Source organism: Sturnira hondurensis, unplaced genomic scaffold (assembly GCF_014824575.4).
Source record: "Sturnira hondurensis isolate 20B ecotype Veracruz unplaced genomic scaffold, ASM1482457v3 Scaffold0016273, whole genome shotgun sequence".
Classification (NCBI taxonomy): Eukaryota; Metazoa; Chordata; class Mammalia; order Chiroptera; family Phyllostomidae; genus Sturnira; species Sturnira hondurensis.
The window spans coordinates 62,110-81,451 of NW_028088904.1; the positions used below are offsets into that span (position 1 = coordinate 62,110).

Here is a 19,342-nt window from a genome sequence, read left to right on the forward strand (position 1 = left end):
CAGGATAGAGCAATCTTGGATGTAGGTCCTTGCCTTTCATGACTTGGAATACTTCTTTCCAGCCCCTTCTTGCCTGTAAGGTCTCTTTTGAGAAATCCGCTGACAGTCTGATGGGAACTCCTTTGTAGGTGACTGACCCCTTACCTCTTGCTGCTTCTAGAATTCTCTCCTTCATTTTAATTTTGGCTAATGTAATTATGATGTGCCTTGGTGTGTTCCTCCTTGGGTCCAACTTCTTTGGGACTCTCTGAGCTTCCTGGATTTCCTGGAAGTCTGTTCCCTTTGCCAGACTGGGGGAGTTCTCCTTTATTATTTGTTCAGATAACTTTTCCACTTGTTGCTCTTCCTCTTCCCCTTCTGGTACCCCTATAAGTCAGATGTTGGAATATTTAAAGATGTCCTGGAGGTTCCTGAGCCTCTCCTCATTTTTTTGAACTCTTGTTTCTTCATTCTTTTCTGTTTGGTCATTTTTTTTCGTGCTTCTGGTCCACTCCATTGATTTTAGTACCAGTTTCCTTTCCATCACTATTGGTTTCCTGTGCATTTCCCTTCATTTCAATTAGTTTAGCCTTCATTTGTTCCTCTAATTTGTGACTAAAATCAACCAATTCTGTGAGCATCCTGATGACCAGTGTTTTGAATTGTGCATCTGAAAGGTTGGCTATTTTTTGGTCACTTAGAATTATAGGCTCTGGCGCTTTGAGCTGTTCTTGAGCCATACTGTTTTGGTCTGTTCACACCTGTTATGTTCACCAGGGAGGGGCAACCCAGTCTCTGGGTTGTGATGTTGTATGTGGGTGCAGGGTCAGAGAGGGAAAAAATGGCGCTTTGCTCTGCTCAGCTCTCTCTCAGATTTCTGTCCCCTCTGTGGCTTCTCACAAGCAAATTGGGCCCTTCTGGTGCTGGTTCTCAGGTGTGTGGGCCCATGTACTCTCCAGGACCCTGTGGCTCTCTCCAATGAACTCTCTGTGAGCCTGGGAGCGTCTCCCGGCACCCCGACCCCGAAAGTCTTTCCAATTGTTGCTTTCAGGCTCTAATTCCCATCGCTGGGGCCCTGGCCTGCAGGGTCTGTCTCACTGTTGGCTCCTTTGCTTGGTTTATCTGCGAGCGAATGTGTGACCGCAGTCAGCCAGCCTCCCAGCACCCTCACTGGGTCCACCCGTTGCCACCCCACACCTGGGATCCGCCAACCACCGCCTACGCTCCTGGGTTGGTTCCACCAAACAATCTTTCCTGCCCAGCCCTGCTCCGCTGCTGACTCCGCCCCTCTTATCAGTCCGGCTGAATGGTTCGTTGTTGTCGGACTTCCTTACAGTTCAGTTGTCTGCGTTTTGGCTGTGTTTTTGTTACTAAAACTTCATTGTCTTTAAACTTAGTTGTGCAAGGAGGCACAGTGTTTCCACCTATGCCTCCATCTTGGCCAGAAGTCTGGAGCCCCCATTTTGATGTGGCACTTCTTTGGAAGCTCAGAGAGTCACAATGAAGCTGGACCCAAGGAAACACATACTAAGGCACATCATAATTACATTACCAAAGACTAAAAATAAGGAGAGAATCTTAAAAGCAGCAAGAGAAGAGGAGACAATTACCTACAAAGGAGTTCCCATAAGACTGTCACTTGATTTCTGAAAAGAAACTTTGTAGTCTTCTAGAAGGGGCTGGACAGAAGTATTCAAAGTCATGAAAGGCAAGGACCTACATCCAAAATTTCTCTATCCAGCAAAACTATCATTTAGAATGGAAGGGCATATATAGTGCTTCCCAGATAAGGTCATGTTAAAGTAGTTCATATCACCAAGCCCTTATATGAAATGTTAAAGGGACTTATGTGAGAAAAAGAAGATGAGCAAAAATATGAATAGTAAAATAAGAACAAACTCACAACTATCAACAGCTGAGCCTAAAAAATAACATGCCCTGGCTGGTGTGGCTCAGTGGATTGAGCATTGGCTGGTCATCCAAAAGGTCACTGGTTCAATTCCCAGTCAAGGTACATGCCTGTGTTGCAGCCCAGATGGGGGCATGTGAGAGGCAACTGATTGTTTCTCTCACTCATCAATGCTTCCCCGCCCTTTCTCTCTCCTTTCCCCTAAGTCTAAAAATAGATAAATATAATCTTTAAAAACAAAAGCAAACTAAGCAAACAACTAGAACAGGAACAGAATCACAAAAATGAAGGGTTATCAGCAGAGTAGGACTGGAAGGCAGAGATGGGGAGGGGGAATGAGGGCGAACAGGGAATAAGAAGCACACATGGTAGGTACAAAATAGATGGGGAGGTTAAGAATAGTATAGGAAATGGAGAGGCATAAGAACTTACATGTACAACCCACGGATATGAACTAAGGCTGGGGAGAATGCTAGTGGGGGCGGGGGTACAGGGTGGAGGGGAATAAAAGGGAGAAAAAACAGGACAACTGTAATAGCATAACCAATAAAATATACTTTAAAAATAAGTTTAAAAAAGATTATGGAATGTTTTCCTCTCCCTCTAGACTGCTTAGTCCCATGAGGACAGGGACTATGACTACTTCATCATTTGTCTCTTGTGCCCGGCTGAGTGCTTGGCATATATTAGGCTATTCACCTCTATTGTTGAAAGAATAAACTCAACCTTCCATGACTGGTGTCTGATATCATGCATGTTCCCGCCCTACATGCTCCTCAATCCTTTGACTGCCTAGATGACTGACCTGCTACCTGCTCCAGCCTCTTGATAATGCCTGGCTTTTTCAGTCCTATCATGTGCTCAATATTCCTCATTCTGCTGCTGTTTACATAACAAATAAAAACATAATACTTCACATAAACTTCCTCCTTTTCATATTCAATTTCCTATATACTCTCAGGAAAATAAAACATAATAAATGTTAATATTTTCTGAAGGGTGACTGGGTGCCAGATACTGTTCTAAACCATTACCATGCATGTGCTGATTTAATCCTCATGAAAACCATAAATAGGTACTGTTATTATCCTCATATTAGAGTAAAGAAATTGAGGTACAGACCAATTAAGCAAATTGTCTGTAGTCACACTACAGCAAATAGTAGAGCCAAAATTCAACCCCATGTAGTCTGGCTCCATAACCTGTGCTTTAATATATTAAACTCTATTGCAAAAGTATTCCCCTAGAAACAGGGGAATACTTATTGCATAGTGCAGAGCCTATGCAATCAGTCACCCTTTTGCCAGACTGGGCATCCCATGTGGTTTTATTATTGCCAAAGCTCCTAATCTTTTATTCAGAAACACTTAGAACCTTACCACTCGCAATGATCTCACTCCGACAACATCCAAGAAAGACACAGCTGCACAATCAAGCACAAGGCTATGGATGGGCACTTTCGGAACATTCACTTTCACTGGAATCTCAGAATTCCAATCCACTTGAATCTCTACTTCCTTGGTTGGGATATCAAGTTCTTCCGGATCTTCAATATCTTCATCAGGCTCGAAAGCGTTGTTTGATGAACCAGCATCACTTATAATACCATTCTAAACAAAGAAAATGCTGCCAACTTAATTGCCAATGATTTGGGATTTTTAAAAACAATTTATTTCAAATTACTTAAAAGTGCTACACACTTGATAAGCAAAACATTGAGGGGATGAACACTTAATGAATGTGCTTTATCTCAGTCCAAACTTTCATGTTCTCTAGGAAGAAAAATGGAAGAGCAGAGAAGCCAGAAAACTCTTGATTTCTGGAAGGTTGTGGAATTGGCCAAGAGACACATTGGCAGGAGAATAAAAGTAATTCCTATAAATGTTTATGAACTCACACCCTATGTTTTTTCTGATTTCATTTTATTTTCTCCCATTCCCTTTTGGCTATAAGGAAAACTCAGCTGTTCTCTGACAAGTGTATGTCATCTGCTTGTACACATCTGGGTACCAAAGGGGGTAGATTTAATTTTAGACTAATTGCTTTCATTTTCATCTGAGAAAGGGAGAAATTTAAGAGGGGGGAAAGCTGTTGTCTCACCTTTCTTGCTCTTAATTGCCCTTTTTTGATGAGTTTCTGTATTTTCCTCAGTGCTTTCAGCCTCTTATTATACACTCTAATGGCATCAAATCCAACCTTTGGAAAGAAATGTCAAGTTACTTAAAACATCTGGTTCTTAATGCTCATTAATGGCAATTGTCATCTGGAAAGGTAATTTCTCGAGTAGTATTTTTCCTTTAGACATTCTGCCAAATAAGAAATTCTTAATTGAGGTCTCCACTAGTGGCTCATCTACCCCACCCACCCAGAGACTCAGGGAAGACAAGAGCATATTAAAGACTCCAAGACAGTAGAAAACAAAATAGGAAAAAATAACTTCATTTATTTTAAGTCAGTGTTTCCAAATTTCTTTAACATTACAGAGCTATTTTGTTATTGCAAAATCTATGATTGTCCTTCTAGGATGAACCAGTAATTTACCCTAGAATGCACATAATAAAACACTGACCTAGAAACAAAACCCAACTTTGAAGCACAGCATGGAATTCAAGGATGAATTCCAGAATTTCCTGCCTTCAGATTCTGCATATACTGTTTAACCTCTTACCCCACGGGGCAACCTCTCCCCAGTACATGTTTCCACCTTTTCCTCTCTGTTCTCATAGTTCCCAACACCTGCTATAATCTCCTTCCTTCTGCTCACTGCCACACTGCCTGATGAGGTCCAACTAACATGGCTCACTCCCTACTATGAACTCTTAGCAAGTACTGTCTATACTATTCATTTGGAACTTACTCAAATTCTGCCTGGAGACAACTCTAGTGTTTTTGCCCAGCAGCATAGTTATTGCTACCTGGATTTTAACATCTGTTACTATTTCTTTCCTATCCCCAAAAGAGCATAAGTTATTTTAGGGCAAGGATGTTATGTTATAATTCTTACTGCCCTATACAAAGGGAGTAGTATATAGGGTCTTGTGTCCACTTTGAGCCCAATAAATACCTGTAGAATGAATGAAGTCTCAAAGGAGGTTAGCAAACAAATTTTTAGGGATAAAGCACTTACTGTAGACTTGATACATTTTTTAAAAACATCAACGTTGCCATAAAAAATAGGACTTGAAAACCTAAGAATCTTCATTCCTTCAGGTTCTTCAATCTAGTATTAAAAAGAAATTGAGGTTAAATAATTTCAGGCCTCAAATACTCAATTAAACTTCTGGCTCTTCAGGTAGAGGCTGAGTTACAATTGCCCTGAGGAGCTGGGTAGCAGCAGCACTGGACTCCCTCGTTAGGGCCTCATCCCGGCTGGCAGGCGGTAGGTCCCCCACACTCCTGAACCTCCACCATCCAGGAGAAGCTGATGAAAGAAAGGGCCTTGAAAAGCAATTATTCAACCCTTTGATTTCTGGATGAAGAAAAGCTCAGAACAATGACATGAGTTGCCTCAGGTTCATACCACTGCCCCTCTCTTTATCTCCCCAAATGCCTTTAAAACAGAAAAAAGGTAGCAAATTCAAGGGGATCTGCTGGGGCTGAGGCCTATGATGTCATTTGCTAGTAGTTCTTACACTGACACAGTAGTCAGACCCAAAGTAAAACCAGAATCACAGGCTTGTCTGGTGTTTAGGAACCATAACAATTTTAGTCCAGCCGATCAGAGAAGAAAATGCAGGCCCTGGGGGCCTGGGTGACTTGGGCAAGGTCTCTACAAGCAGGAGCCCAGAGTTCAGAACTCAGAACCTAAAGCTGAGAGATTTTCTAGAATCATTTGTAGTTCTTGATGGCACTTGGCTCAACATAACTGAGGACAGCTGTGGAAGTAAATTAAGTGGCAGCTACTGGAATTCCAGATTCAGTGTCTGACTTCTTTTTTGTCTTCTGCAATTTTGCCTTTATTATTTCTTTTTTAAATTTTATTTTAATTGTTGTTCAAGTACAGTTTTCTGTCTTTTACTCCCATCCCAGCCCACCCACACAGCCCTCCTCCCCACCTCCCATTTATACCCCATAACATTTTTTTTTAATGTTAAGGTAAAATTAGACTACAATTTCCTAGGGTTCACATTTTTAAATTTTTTGAAAACTTTTTTTTGCTAAATTAGCATTTTCTTCATTTTCTCTGCTTTTTCATCTTTGTTTCCCTTGCTGGGCACTAAGCAATCTTATTTGCAGGTACTACAAGCCTATCGGTAAGATGTTTCTTTTTTTTTTCTTTTTTAATTTTTTGTATTTTATATTATTTCTTCCAATTCCAAGCATAGAGCACAATGTCCACCAAGCTTCTTGGAGACAGAGAACGTGAAAGTCTCTTATTAAAAATTAGTGAAGCCCTGGCTGGTGTAGCTCAATGGATTGAACATTGGCCTGCAAACCAAACAACTATGGTTCGATTCCCAGTCTAGGCACATGCCTGGGTTGCAGGCCAGTTCCCAGCAGGGGACGCACAAGAGGCAACCACACATTGATGTTTCTATCCTTCTCTCCTTCCCTTCCCCTCTAAAGATAAATAAATAAAATCTTTTAAAAAATGAGTGAAAAAATCTTCCAGGGATTTTAGACAATTTCATAGATGATAAGGATTACATAGCAAAGAAATAGTGTTTTTTTTTTCTTCCTCTTACTGCTATAGAATTTTTTTAATGCCATGGCTTTCAGCAGTGTTACTTTAACGTGCCTAGGTGTAGACCTCCTTGTGTGCAGTAATTGGGTCCAATGGACCTTTTGGATTTGTATGTGATGTTTTTCATCAGTTTTGGAGAAGTTTTGATACTTATTTAAATATTTTGTCTGTCTTTTCCTTTCCTCCTCCTTTGAGACTCTCATTATGCATATCTCAATATGTTTTATTTTGTTCTAGATGTCTGTAAGATTCTGTCCACATTTTTTATTGAGGTATAATTGACATATAACATTTTATTAGTTTCAGGTGTACACCATAATTTGATACTTGTATATATTGCTAATGATCATCACAATAAGTTTAGTTAACATCTGTCATCCTACATAATTAAATTTTTGGGGGGATGAGAATTTTTAAGAGCTGATCTCTTAGCAACTTTCTACTATGTGATGTGCTGTTATTAACTATAGCCACCACGCTGTACATCACATCCCCAGGACTTATTTTATAACTAGAAATTTGTACCTGTAACTCCCTTTATCAAAAGAACTAGAATTTGATTCAACTTCTCAAAATAACTTAATTGCCTATATTTAAAAAAAATTTTACAGCCGTTTGACATTAAAACGACATTCAACTAGCATCGACAAAATTCATGTAAACCATGGATGTCAGGAGGCACATTGAGTCAAAACACCCCAGGGGACTTTTGGAACTTCCTGACAGAAGGCCCCCACCTGTGCCTACTTTGTCCCTAATATACTGGAAGAGAAATATGTGACCCAGGCCAGCAAACCCCAGTCCAGCAAATATCTCATACAGGCACTCACGTTTTTGTAGTTCTTGGTACTTTTGTAGATGTCTGTGCTAAGGATGCTTCCAAGACCATTCCAGGAGGGACTAAAACGAAATTACAGTCAGCATTTTTTGCAACAAGCATATGTTGGAATAAAAAGAAATCACAGAAACTAAAGAGCTCATCCTTCTGATGTTTTTGGACACTGTCTCTACTGGAGACGACATGTTCCTGTAGCTAACTCTGAAGTGAACAGCTGGTGTTTGCGTGCAGTTGGAGGAAGCAGGGGAACCGTGACTTCTCCAAAGGCTGGGAGAAATAATGAGCGTCAGACTTTCATGCGTGTAGGACTTTATAGGATAAGCAAAGATCTTTCACACCTGTTAAATCTTATTTAAGCCCTACCATAACCCTGAAGGGTCAGCAGTTTATCCTCATTTTTATTGGAGAGTAAACTGAGAACAGAAGTTTGAAAAGACCCCAGAGGTCAGGAGTAGCCTGGCTCTCTCTTTAGCCCATTGGTCTTCAGTGCCTGACATAGTGCCAGTGCCTGGAAATTCCTTGTGAGTTATCGCAACTTTCTGATGAATTATGAAGAGTCTGCAGTGATCAAATTAGTCTCATTTTATAAAAATAGGAGCCTGGAGAGCCAGAAATAAGCACTTCCTATTTCCTGTTCCTGTTGCAATCAAATAAATTTTGTCATTCTTCAAGCATGACTAGGAACAAATGCTAAATACAGTTCCTGAAGAAAAAGTATCTGTTTGGGGTACTCTCGGCAATGCGCTCTCTGGATTAGCCTTATAATTACTGGGAATTAAATACTGTGGAGGATACTGCTTTCTGTTGCCTAAAAGCCCAGTTAAGCCAACTGGGTTCAGCAGCAGCTGAAATGTGCCACCGATTTCTCCTCTGCTTACTGTGCTGTGCTAACTTTGAACTTAAAGCTCATAAAATTTACATAGTATCTCTCCACAAAACCCTCTTTTCCAAGCACACCCATATAAGGAAAGTTAACGCTGAGGCAAAAAGAGCAGGAGAGGCAGCATTTTTTAAAGACAGCTCTTCAGTTGTTACACAGAAATAAACTGGACACTTTGGGAGCTTGTGAACTCTTTTGGGCGCTTGGGCACCATTTAAGGGTATCACGGCAGCGTACAGCAGCCTTCTGTGGGCTCCAGCATGCTAGGGAGAAAAGAAGGGTGGGAAGAACTGGCTGGTGGAACACAAAAGGTGGGCTTATGCTAGATTGAAGATATCCATGTTGATAGTTTCCAGGTTTTATTCCTTCACTGCCCAAATACAGAGAAGGGCCAGAAGTCCAGAAAGGCAGCAAGTTTTGATTTTGGAGAGAAGTTCTGTCTCCTTCTCTGTTCAGACAATTTTGTAGACCCAGAAGGGTGCACACAAAAAGCCTTTCAAGAGTCAAACCAGAAAAAAATTGAGGGACTTCTGGTCAAGATGGAAGTGTAGGTAGATACACTTTGCCTACCCACACAACCAAGAGAAGGACAACAAACTTAAAAACAAAACACAACCAGAACTGCCAGAGAATCAAACTGTGCGGAAGTCTGACAACCAAGCAGTTAAAGAAGAAACATTCATTCAGATGGGTAGGAGGGGCAGAGATGGACAGCTGGGGCCTAGAGAATGTGCGGCAAGGTAGCAGCTGGAGGACCAGGTGGTCCCATATTTTTATGCAGATAACACTGGAGGAATAACTGGGGAGTGAGACAGACCATGCAACCCAGGGTTCCAGTGCAGGGAAATAAAGCATCAAAACCTCTGACTGTAAAATCCTGTGGGGATTGTGTGGGTTGAGGCTGTGAGAAACTCCCACCACAAAGAAGAGTTCATTGGAGAGACCCATGGGGTCCTAGAATGTACACAAATCCATCCTCCCAGGAATCAGCACCAGAAGGGCCCAATTTGCTTGTGGGTGGCAGGGGAAGAGACTGAAAGCCAGCTGAGAGCCAAGCAAGTGGCATTGTTTCCACTCTGACTCTTCCCCCAATGCGGCACCACAACTCAGCGACTTGGGTTGCCCTGCCCTGGCAAATATAAGGCTCCACCCCTTACTATGTAACAGGTGCACTGAGACAAAAAAAAATGTTGCCCAAATGAAAGAACAGATCAAAGCTCCAGAAAAAAAAATACAACTAAGCAATGAAAAGGCAGCCAACCTGTAAGATGCAGAGTTCAAAACTGCTAATCAGGATGCTCATAGAAATGATTGAGTATGCTCGCAAAATGGAGGAAAAAGTGAAGGTCATGCAAAGTGAAATAAAGAAAAATATACAGGGAACCAACAGTGAAGGGAAGGAAATCAGGACTCAAATCAATGATTCAGACCAGAGGGAAGAAAGAAACAATCAAGCAGAACAGAATGAAGAAACAAGAATTCAAAAAAATGAGGAGAGGCTTCAGAACCTCCAGGGCAACTTTAAACATTTGACCATCTGAATCATAGGGGTACCAGAAGGGGAAGTGGAAGAGCAAGAAATTGGAAACTTATTTGAAAACATAATGAAGAAGAATTTCCTTAATCTGGCAAAGGAAATAGACTTACAGGAAGTCCAAGAAGCTCAGAAAGTCCCAAGGAAGCACACACCAAGGCACATCATAATTACATTACCCAAGACTAAAAATAAGGAGAGAATCTTAAAAGCAGCAAGAGAAAAGGAGAAAGTTACCTATAAAGGAGTTCTCAGAAGACTGTCACCTAATCTCTGAAAAGAAATCTTGTAGGCTTCTAGGAGGGGCTGGACAGAAGTATTCAAAGTCATGAAAGGCAAGGACCTACATCCAAGAATACTCTATCCAGCAAAGCTATCATTTAGAATGGGAGGTCAGATAACGTGCTTCCCAGATAAGGTCAACTTAAAGCAGTTGATCATCATCAAACCCTTATTATGTGAAACGTTAAGGTACTTATGTGAGAAAAAAAGATGATCAAAAATATGAACAGCAAAATGACAACAAATTCACAACTATCAACAACTGAACCTAAAAATTGACAAAACCAAAAGTAAACTAAGCAGACAACTAGAACAGGAACACAATCACAGAAATGGAGATCACATGGAGGGTTATCAGTAGGGAGGGGTGGGAGAAGAATGGGGGGAAGAGGTACAGGGAATAAGAAGCATAAATGGTAGGTACAAAATAGACAGGGGAGACAGGAAATGGAGAAGCCAAAGAACTTATATGTATAACCCATGGACATGAACTAAGCAGGGGGGAGGGGGGAGCAGGGGGAGGTAATGCTGGTGGAAGGGGAGGTATGGGTCGAGAGGGAAAAGGGGGAGAAAAAATGGGACAACTGTAATAGCGTAATCAATAAAATATATTTTTAAAAAGAAAAAAGTCAAAACAAACCAACAAAATCATACCCCTTAATGCTGCCTCATAGATGATTTTTCATTACTTTCAACTGTCTTTGCTGCTTTCACTCTGAAGATGATCTAATTGTGTTTTTTTCATATAATTGTGGGGCTTACTGGGTACATGCCTTATTTGGCAGATTTGAATAAATTTTGACTACAATGAACTGTTTTTAAGTCTCCTGTTCCGGGTTACATAACTTCTGGATTACTAGCTTCAACCAAATGAGCTAAAATATATTTAGCAGCTATCTGGTCCTGAGCCTTGGGCCCAGTACCTCACAGACTTCATCTCATTTAAGAAACTGCAAAGCAACCTCAGTGTGTTGCTGAATTACGTACCGTTTGGTCTTACCATGACTAGGAAGAGCGCACCAGCATCAGAGCATGTGACTAAGTGCCCAGATGCTGGGGTGAGGTGCACCTGGGTTCAAATCCTAGTTCTGCCCCTTACTAGCTATGGGATCTTAATGAAGGTTCTTAAACTTGCTGAGCTTCAATTTTCTTACCTGTAGGATGAGAATAATATAACCTATTCACAGGACATTTTTTGAAGATTAAATATGGTTATATGTGTAAAGCACTCACTATGTGCTTAACTCACAGAAACATGCAAGGTATAGTAACTATTATGAAAGGGAGTCATTTTACTGTATTTATCAAAATGGCATAAGGAATCTCAGAGTGTGCTGTCCTGGCCACAGGTAACCTGGGTCTTATATTACTCACAACTGTACTCTCAGCACCACAGTCAGCAACCCAAATACAAGGCCAGAGAGCAACCCGAGATCCAGTCCCAGAATGATGGACATTATGCATGTGAAAACCCAGATAACCTAGGGAAATGGAAATAAAAAGAATTATATTAATTTATCATGTACCATCGGGTGAGAGATTACCTGCACAATTAATAAGATCAATTGTCTGTGAACAAATTACAGTTAACCCTTGGACAACACAGATTTGAATTGTGTGGGTCCACTTATACATTGATATTTTTTTTCACTAAGTACTCTAAATATACTTTTCTTATGATTTTCTTAACATTTTCTTTTCTTTAGCTTACTTATTGTAAGAATACACACATAATACATATACAAAATACATTAGTCAATTATTTATATTATTGGTAATTCTGGTCAACAATAAGCTATTAATTACATTTTGGGGGAGTCAAAAGTTATACGTGGAATTTTGACTGTAAAGGGGTCAGCACCCCAACCCCCCACACATTGTTTTTGATGTTGTTCCAGTACAGTCGTTCCCATTTCCCCCACCACACACTGTTCTATTTAATATTCTGATTTCATTTCATATTTAAGTAGAAGTGGAAATTGGCATTCCCAATATAGACCAATTGTCCCATTTAAATATTTTTTATTTAATTTTCAAAAAGGTAATATATTAACATGTTCAAAATGGAATAAAAAAAGCGTGTGCGATAAAAATCTTGCTTGCAGCCCCCTCCTCCCCTTACTTGTTCCCATCCTCCCACCCGGTTTGTGCCTTTTGTTTCTCTGTCTGAGTGTGTGCATACAAACACTCCTGCACAATTTTCAGCAGCGTGTCGTTTTTGCAAATACAAGTAAATATGACTACAAAGCATTGTTTTATTTTTCCATCTTTTATTGTTATTATGCATAGTATTCTATTCTGTGCTGGTCTCTGTTTTCACTTAACAACTTGGCTTGGAGATCTTTCCGTATCGACATATAGGAGGTTTTCCCATTCCTTTGATCTCTTCTGGTTTAAATTAGGGCGTAACTCTAAAGGGTTTAGTTTCCGGATTTTATAATTCCTCAGAAGAGTTGCGAAAGTTACTTTGGTCAGAATTACAATCGGCATGGGTTTTTGCATTTTGCTGTTGTTGTTCTTGCTTTGTTTTGTGTTTTGTTTTGTTTTTCTAAATTAGAGGGGGTTTTGTTGTTTGCTTTAATTTGCTTGTTTGGCTTTGAGCTCTAGAAGAAAACAGTATATGAATGAGCTTCTATGGGATTCTTGCTGGAAATGGATACAGGACCTCCAAAAACACAGTTCAAGTGGAAGAGGAAGACTTTAAATCTTTGGTTTATGTACACAATTTTAATTCCTGCCTTGGGAATCCCAAAATGCAAGTATGACTTAGGAGATAAGAAAACAAGGATACAGCAAAAAGCATATAAAAACCAAATCTCCTTTTAGAGAAAAATGGGTGACTTACAGCATCAACCTTGTTCTGCCTCCACAGACGAGGAATGTCACACACCTGCATAAACATCCCTTTGAGGTTGGCAATTACAACAGCTGCCAAGACCGACTGGCAAGAGAGACAGGGAGGGCTATGTTATTCGGAGAATTGGTTTCCATGTGATGATTTATAAATCTCCTGTTATTTCTCTGGTGGCAGAGCAGAGAAATTACACAATCGGTGTGCCGAGAAGCAGGGTTACCTTCTGCAAGGGTTCCAGCAGCTTCCCCAAAGCAACAATGGCGATCATCACAACCCCAGCAGAGACGATGCTAGCAACCTGAAAGACACACATCTCCCGTGAACGGAGCCCTCCTGCCCGCTCCTGTCTCCCAGCCTGCGGGGTGTGCGTGCCCGATCGAAGGGGCGCGTGATGCTTCCTGACCTCCACCCTTCTTCTCCATACCTTTGAGAGATAAGAACTATTTTCTAAAACTCTACAAAACTGAAGAAAAATAAAAACTGTATATATAGTAGCTATGGCAGAGAATTAAATAAAAGGTGGAGACTGATCCTGCTAAAGTAAAGCCAGTTTGACCTGGGTGTCACCTAGATATATCTGACCCCTAATTTTGGTGTCAATTCAGAGGCCCAAACTTCTAATTATTTTCCATACCAGGAGACATGGACCATTCCCTTTCCCCAACAACAGACCATGTTTGGGGAAAGTAAATTCTCAGAGTGCATATGGATTCTTCTGCAATGTTGAATCAGCAACCATAATGATTCTGATAACACTTTGTACTTGTAGCACATTGTTTCCACCAAAGTCCCAGAGAAAATAAATTTGCCAGTCTTATTGCAAACCCAAATGCTACATGAGCCTCCTGAGAGGTGGACCATGTCACCAGATGCAGGCTCAGAACTTTGCACACCGATTGCCTGGAGTAATGACAGACAATAGCAGAGTAAAGAAAGCTTCAGAAAGTTTACCTTTGCTGGCCAAAAAAAACTTCCTAAGATCCATAAATAGTTTGGAGAGGGGCTGAGGGATTGGGGACTATTCTTTGGTTTGATCAGATGGCCAATGAATTCTCTGTTGAGACAGCTAGGGCATGGCCAAGGAGAAGATTAGAAGCTCTGGAACAAAGGAGAAGAGAAGACAGGGAACCAGAAGCAGAGCAATTGGAGAGCAAGCAACAGGAAAGGTTGTGTTGGGTACAGATACTGCCTAGCACAAGATGTTTGAGTTAAAGGAGACATACAAACCAAGGAAATTTCATACTCGCACTCCCTCACTTCACCCAGCAAACTTATCATTCATGTTCAGCGTGTAGTGAGGTCAGCCTGAGGCAATATTGCGCATATGATGTACTAAAAATTTTGCTTTGCATCCACATCCCCTTTTCTAGGCAATCTGTTACCTCCTAGCAAAATGCCACCAGATTCCCAGTACCTTGGTGACTTTCCTTTCTCCCATCTCAGCAGAGAAGCTAATACCCTCCCTTCCTCCTTCAACCCTTTCATTCCTCTTTCTTTCCATGCAGTTTGCTCGGCCAGTACTTATTGTCTGCAAGGAGCCACTGGCATCTCGCTGTGGATGTTGGGCTCTGTGAATTGGGAGCAATATGGACACTGGGGGACAGGGACTGCAGCCAGCTGCCCAACACATGCCAGGTGGGTGGCCATCTACTTGCCAAGTTTCTGTAATAATAAGCCTCTGACTATGGGGGTCAAGACTAATTCTGGTTACTATATTGAAATCTGTGAGTGGGGGCCCATTACTAGTACTTAATTTAATTACAGCTGGTTTGTGGGAAATGCTGTAGATTTTGTATCTATAACCAGATTTAATTACTAGAAAATTCACTCTTCTGCTAAGTGAGAGGGTAATCAGAGCTAGAGAATAGTTTGTAATTAGAATTCCTTTTTCATGAACCAGTAGGAATCAGACAGAGGCACAGAAAGAACAGGCTGCAATGTTGACCTCTTCTACAATCTGCGGGTGTGCTGAAACAGTTAACAACCCACCAACACTCATTATTCCGTTGGTTCATGCATTCAGCAAGTATGTGCTCGGCAGTTCTGTGACAGGTGTAATATATGTCTCATAGGTATGAAGACACCTCTTATAAGTAAGGAGTTCATGACCGGAGCCATGAGCATTTACAAATACATATGTGCCAGGACTTCACGACATCCCTGAGCTGGATACAATTATTATGCCCATTGAAGAGCTGCTGAAACTGAGGCTCTAAAGTAAAAGAAAAACAGGAGAAGCCACACAAGGAAAGACTGACTGATTTATTCAGTCATGAGTTCCTGGATTTCAGTTCAGGCACTTAGACTTTTAACCCCAGAACTTAGTATACGTTTCAGTAATTAAATATCAAGCCATTTCCGTGCTTGTTTCATTCTTCAATACCGAAACCCTGGCTTCCTTCGCTCCTAAATATAATACAGGCCAGTGTGTGGCTGGAGGGTATTAGCTTACCAGAACAGCATTACCCCTAAACCCTCTGCCAAGGAATCGTTTTCCATCAGCATTGCTACTTGGGCAGCCAGCCTGTGCCTCATTTGAACCTGGAGGTGACAGCAGGGCGGTGAACTTCAGCAGCCGGGGACCTGCCTGTGCCTGCCTGGACCGGGAGACCTTGTCAATGCTCTATCTCAGATGAAAGCAGCGGAAACTCTGGCTGCTGACAGCTGGCCCCGAACGTGGGTACGGCTTTGGAAATCACCTCTGACCTCTTCTCCTTTGACCACAGGTCTCTAGCTATGCTCCCTGGTATGGGCTATCTTGTTTTACTTGCACCCCCAGAGCTAGAAATGTTTGCATAAAAAGTGAACTCAATTTTACAAGGAGAAATTATAAAAATTAAGATTAAAGTTTTGTTCAATACGAGCCAAGAAATCGGGAGAGATCCATTCTTCCAGCCCTGTCAAAAAAAGACCCAGTATAAATAAGAAAGGAGTATCATGTGTGAGACCATTAAAGCTCTCCCTGGGCAAGCCACTCTTGAAGTCATTGGCTTTCTCGGTCATTCTTTTTTATGCTGATTTGTAGTGTCTCTGCTCTAATAAAACCCGGTTTTAAAGATTCTGTGTGTGTGCAGGTGTGTATGATACTATTTACTTTGGATTTGTTGTTCTCCTTTATAGTCTCAATTTACTCTTTACTCTTAAATAATAGCTCTTTCTGTGCTGGAAGGAGAAACTCTCCAGGTGTTTCTCAGAAACAACTCCTGAGCCTGCCCCTTGCCCTCAACCACTGGATTTGGCATCTTTGACTCCATGCTTGGCTGGAAAGCATGGGCTTTGAGAAAGTTTTCTGGACAATTAAAGGAGAGGCTGCCCAGAGATTAATTGGGATGCAGGTTTTGGGGTCACCTTGTAAAGCAACAACTAAGAACACATATAAAAGGCAAGATTAAACTGACATTCAGAACTTGAGGGAAAAAGATCTTACTCAAGAAGAAATGTCAAAACGTTTTAACAAAATATTCTTGGCTAGCAAACTGTTGTTCTGTGGGACCAAAGGTCTCTGGAGGAAGTTCCTGATCCTTGTAAAGGAAATGTAAATAGACACTCAAGTTTTCTGAAAATATAATAACTCAGTAAGCCATGAATATGCTTTTACTAGGCCTTCTCTAGCTCCAGACAACAAATTGATAACAGTCAGCTTTCTTCATTACTGGTTCTTTGTCAATTGTTATTATCCCTGGAAAAACAGGTAAATGTAACTATCTGCCAGCTCAGCACTGCCATACAGAGATTTGAGAATTTCTGCCTCAGAAACCCATCAGTGTTGTGGTTTGAAAGGTTCCTGGCAAGGGGGTGAAACAAGATGACCTGCGGGAGTCAGGGAAGGAAGAGCAGGAAGCATGCTCTCTCTTCTCAAAGGCTTATTGTCCTGCCCCGTTCTTGGGCAAGCCTTTCTGAACTGCTATTCCAGACCCATTCTTTCTCTCTCTCTCTTTTAAATCCTCACCCAAGGATATGCTTATTGATTTTAGAGAGAGAGGAAGGAAGAAAAAGAGAGGGAGAGACATCATTATGAGAGAGAAACATCTATCAGTTGCCTCCCATACACGCCCCAAACCAAGATTGAACCAACAACCTAGGTGTGTGCCCTGACCGGGGATTGAACCCACAACCCTTTGGTGTATGGGCAGATGCTCCAACCAACTGAGCCACCTGGTCAGGGACCAACTCACTCTTCACAGTGGATGGATATGACCATACTGTTGCTCCCTACCTGTGTCTTTCCCCCAGTGCTTTCCTGGACAGCAGTGCGGGACAAGGCAGTGGTAGCCACAAAACAAGAGAAGAACCCGGAGAAGATGTTGCTGATCCCAAAGGCAATGAATTCCTAAGGGAGAGACTGGATGACAGTGATGCTACAAATATAATCTTTTCAAGACCCTTGCCAAATGTTTAAGGAAGAATGTTAAGGAAACAAATTCCCAAACCCACCCTGCCTGATAGTCCTAATTTAATTTTTACCATGAAAATTGCCTGGGTCCTGAAAAACATCAGGAGTTTGGGGTCCTTAGTCCCTAAAGGAGGCCTCACTGCTCTCAATTGTTTTTTCAAGGTTCCTGAGGATGAGTAACTGGTGTTTTGCTAAACTGCTTATTTCACTTCCTGGTGAGTGGCATATCTGCTACAGCTCTCACATAAAACATTTTTTCTGCTCTCACATACAGTGTTATTTCCGTGGTTGAATATTTGCTGTGAAGCCTATTATGACTAGGAGAACTATTATTCTGCCTGATTACTGATCATTTAACTGCTGTTATTGCTATGCTGTGCTTTCAGAAACACGCCATAACTGAGAATTTGTGAGCTCACCTGGCAAGGTATCAGAGGCATACAAAACCTGTCCTGTGTCCTTAATTGTGCAGTGAACCATCTGAATTTAAAGTGACCATATCTATTATTAAAAGTGTTCATTTTGTCATATTATAGCCACCATTTAAAATATTACCAGGAGGTATAGGGTAACATGAAGAATTCTTGTTCTGATCTAATATGTTAACTTTGAATGTTATTTATAACCTGACTGATAACCCTTTAAAAATTCTTATCATTTTAACTGATTTCTTAAAAACCAAGGTGACGCAGTATGCATGTTTTAAAATAATTTCAAATTAGCAATGCACATGAGGGAAACCAACTCAATAAGAACTGGTAAAAGAAACCAATCTCTTCTTTAGCAGACAATAAAATCTTCTCCAAGTATTTATTTTCAGCCCTTCAAAACCAGTTAGGAAAAGGGTGACCATACCTGGTTCCCATCGATGGCGTAATCATACTTGACGGCGTATACTTTTCCTACAGACACTCCAATAGCATAAGCCACCACAGCGATGGAAAACGATGCAGCCAGCATCTTAGAAAACAAGTTGACAGATGGCAGTGCCGGAGGCAAGAATCTAGTGAGTTTTCAAATGAAAAGTGCTATGAATATTTGAGCAAAATGATCTGTTTCCCCCTCACCAACCCAGCCACAAGTTAGACAAAGAAGCACCTGATCCAAGAGGGCAAAAGCACATAAGCATAAATGGCAGCATTCAGTTTTATAATTTTCAATCAGAAGTTGGTGCCCTCTCATTGGCTAATTTTTTATTCCCTATTGAGAGCCTACAAATGCTACCTCATTTGTACCTTTGATATGAATAAACCTGCCATTACTGGCTCTTTAATATCATAAAATCTGATGGCATGCTCTGTCCACATTAGTGTTTCTCCTTACACAATTTCATCTTAAAGATCTTTGATTTTAAAGCATATACTGGTCACAAAGTGAGATTTACCCTGTATGAAGAGATGTAAGGTTTATTAAAGAAACAATGTACAGTGCGAAAGAGCTAAGTGGAAAATCGGTATCTCAAGAGCCATGGTATTTAGCCCTGGCCAGGAAGCTCAGTTGGTTAGAGCATTGTCCCAATATGTCAAGGTTGCGGGTTTGACCCCTGGTCAGGGTACATATAAGAATCGACCAGTGAATGAATAAATAAGGGAAACAGCAAATCAATGGTTCTCTCTCTCTCTCCCCTCCCTTTCCCTCTCTCTCTAAAATCAAATTTTAAAAAGAGCCTTGGTATTTAAAGTCTTCTTGAGTTGAGAAAAGAATTAACTTTGTGTAATCATCAGAATGCTTCATAGTCACAACAACTAATATACCCTAATGACTGTGGTGGGGTCAAATAACCACTGTTTCACAAAACCTGAGCTATACTACTAACTGTACAAAGTAAAAAAAAAAAAAAAAAAACAACTATTACTTTATAATCACATGGTTGTTTCCAAATGTGAAATTTGGGTGACGACCTTCATGAACCTGTATCTTGAGGTTCCAGAGGTCTTAGGTATAATTAATTCCAGAGGTCTTAGGAAAAATCTCCTTTGCACATAACTC

The 19,342-nt window shown here is 41.0% G+C and overlaps 1 protein-coding gene across 5 annotated transcripts in view; it reads right to left on the reverse strand.

Annotated features, from left to right (window-relative positions):
- The window catches only part of SLC26A4 (solute carrier family 26 member 4), a 50,236-nt gene that overhangs the window by 10,649 nt on the left and 20,245 nt on the right, over positions 1-19,342 (reverse strand). For all 5 annotated transcript variants that reach the window (XM_037065856.1, XM_037065855.1, XM_037065857.1 and 2 more), the window contains 9 exons: positions 18,209-18,356; positions 17,177-17,290; positions 13,181-13,258; positions 12,952-13,047; positions 11,481-11,587; positions 7,403-7,472; positions 5,016-5,108; positions 3,989-4,084; positions 3,268-3,498 (listed from right to left, as the gene is read on the reverse strand). In XM_037065856.1, coding sequence (XP_036921751.1) covers positions 3,268-3,498; positions 3,989-4,084; positions 5,016-5,108; positions 7,403-7,472; positions 11,481-11,587; positions 12,952-13,047; positions 13,181-13,258; positions 17,177-17,290; positions 18,209-18,356 — 1,033 coding nt within the window. The remainder of the gene's footprint in view (positions 1-3,267; positions 3,499-3,988; positions 4,085-5,015; positions 5,109-7,402; positions 7,473-11,480; positions 11,588-12,951; positions 13,048-13,180; positions 13,259-17,176; positions 17,291-18,208; positions 18,357-19,342) is intronic.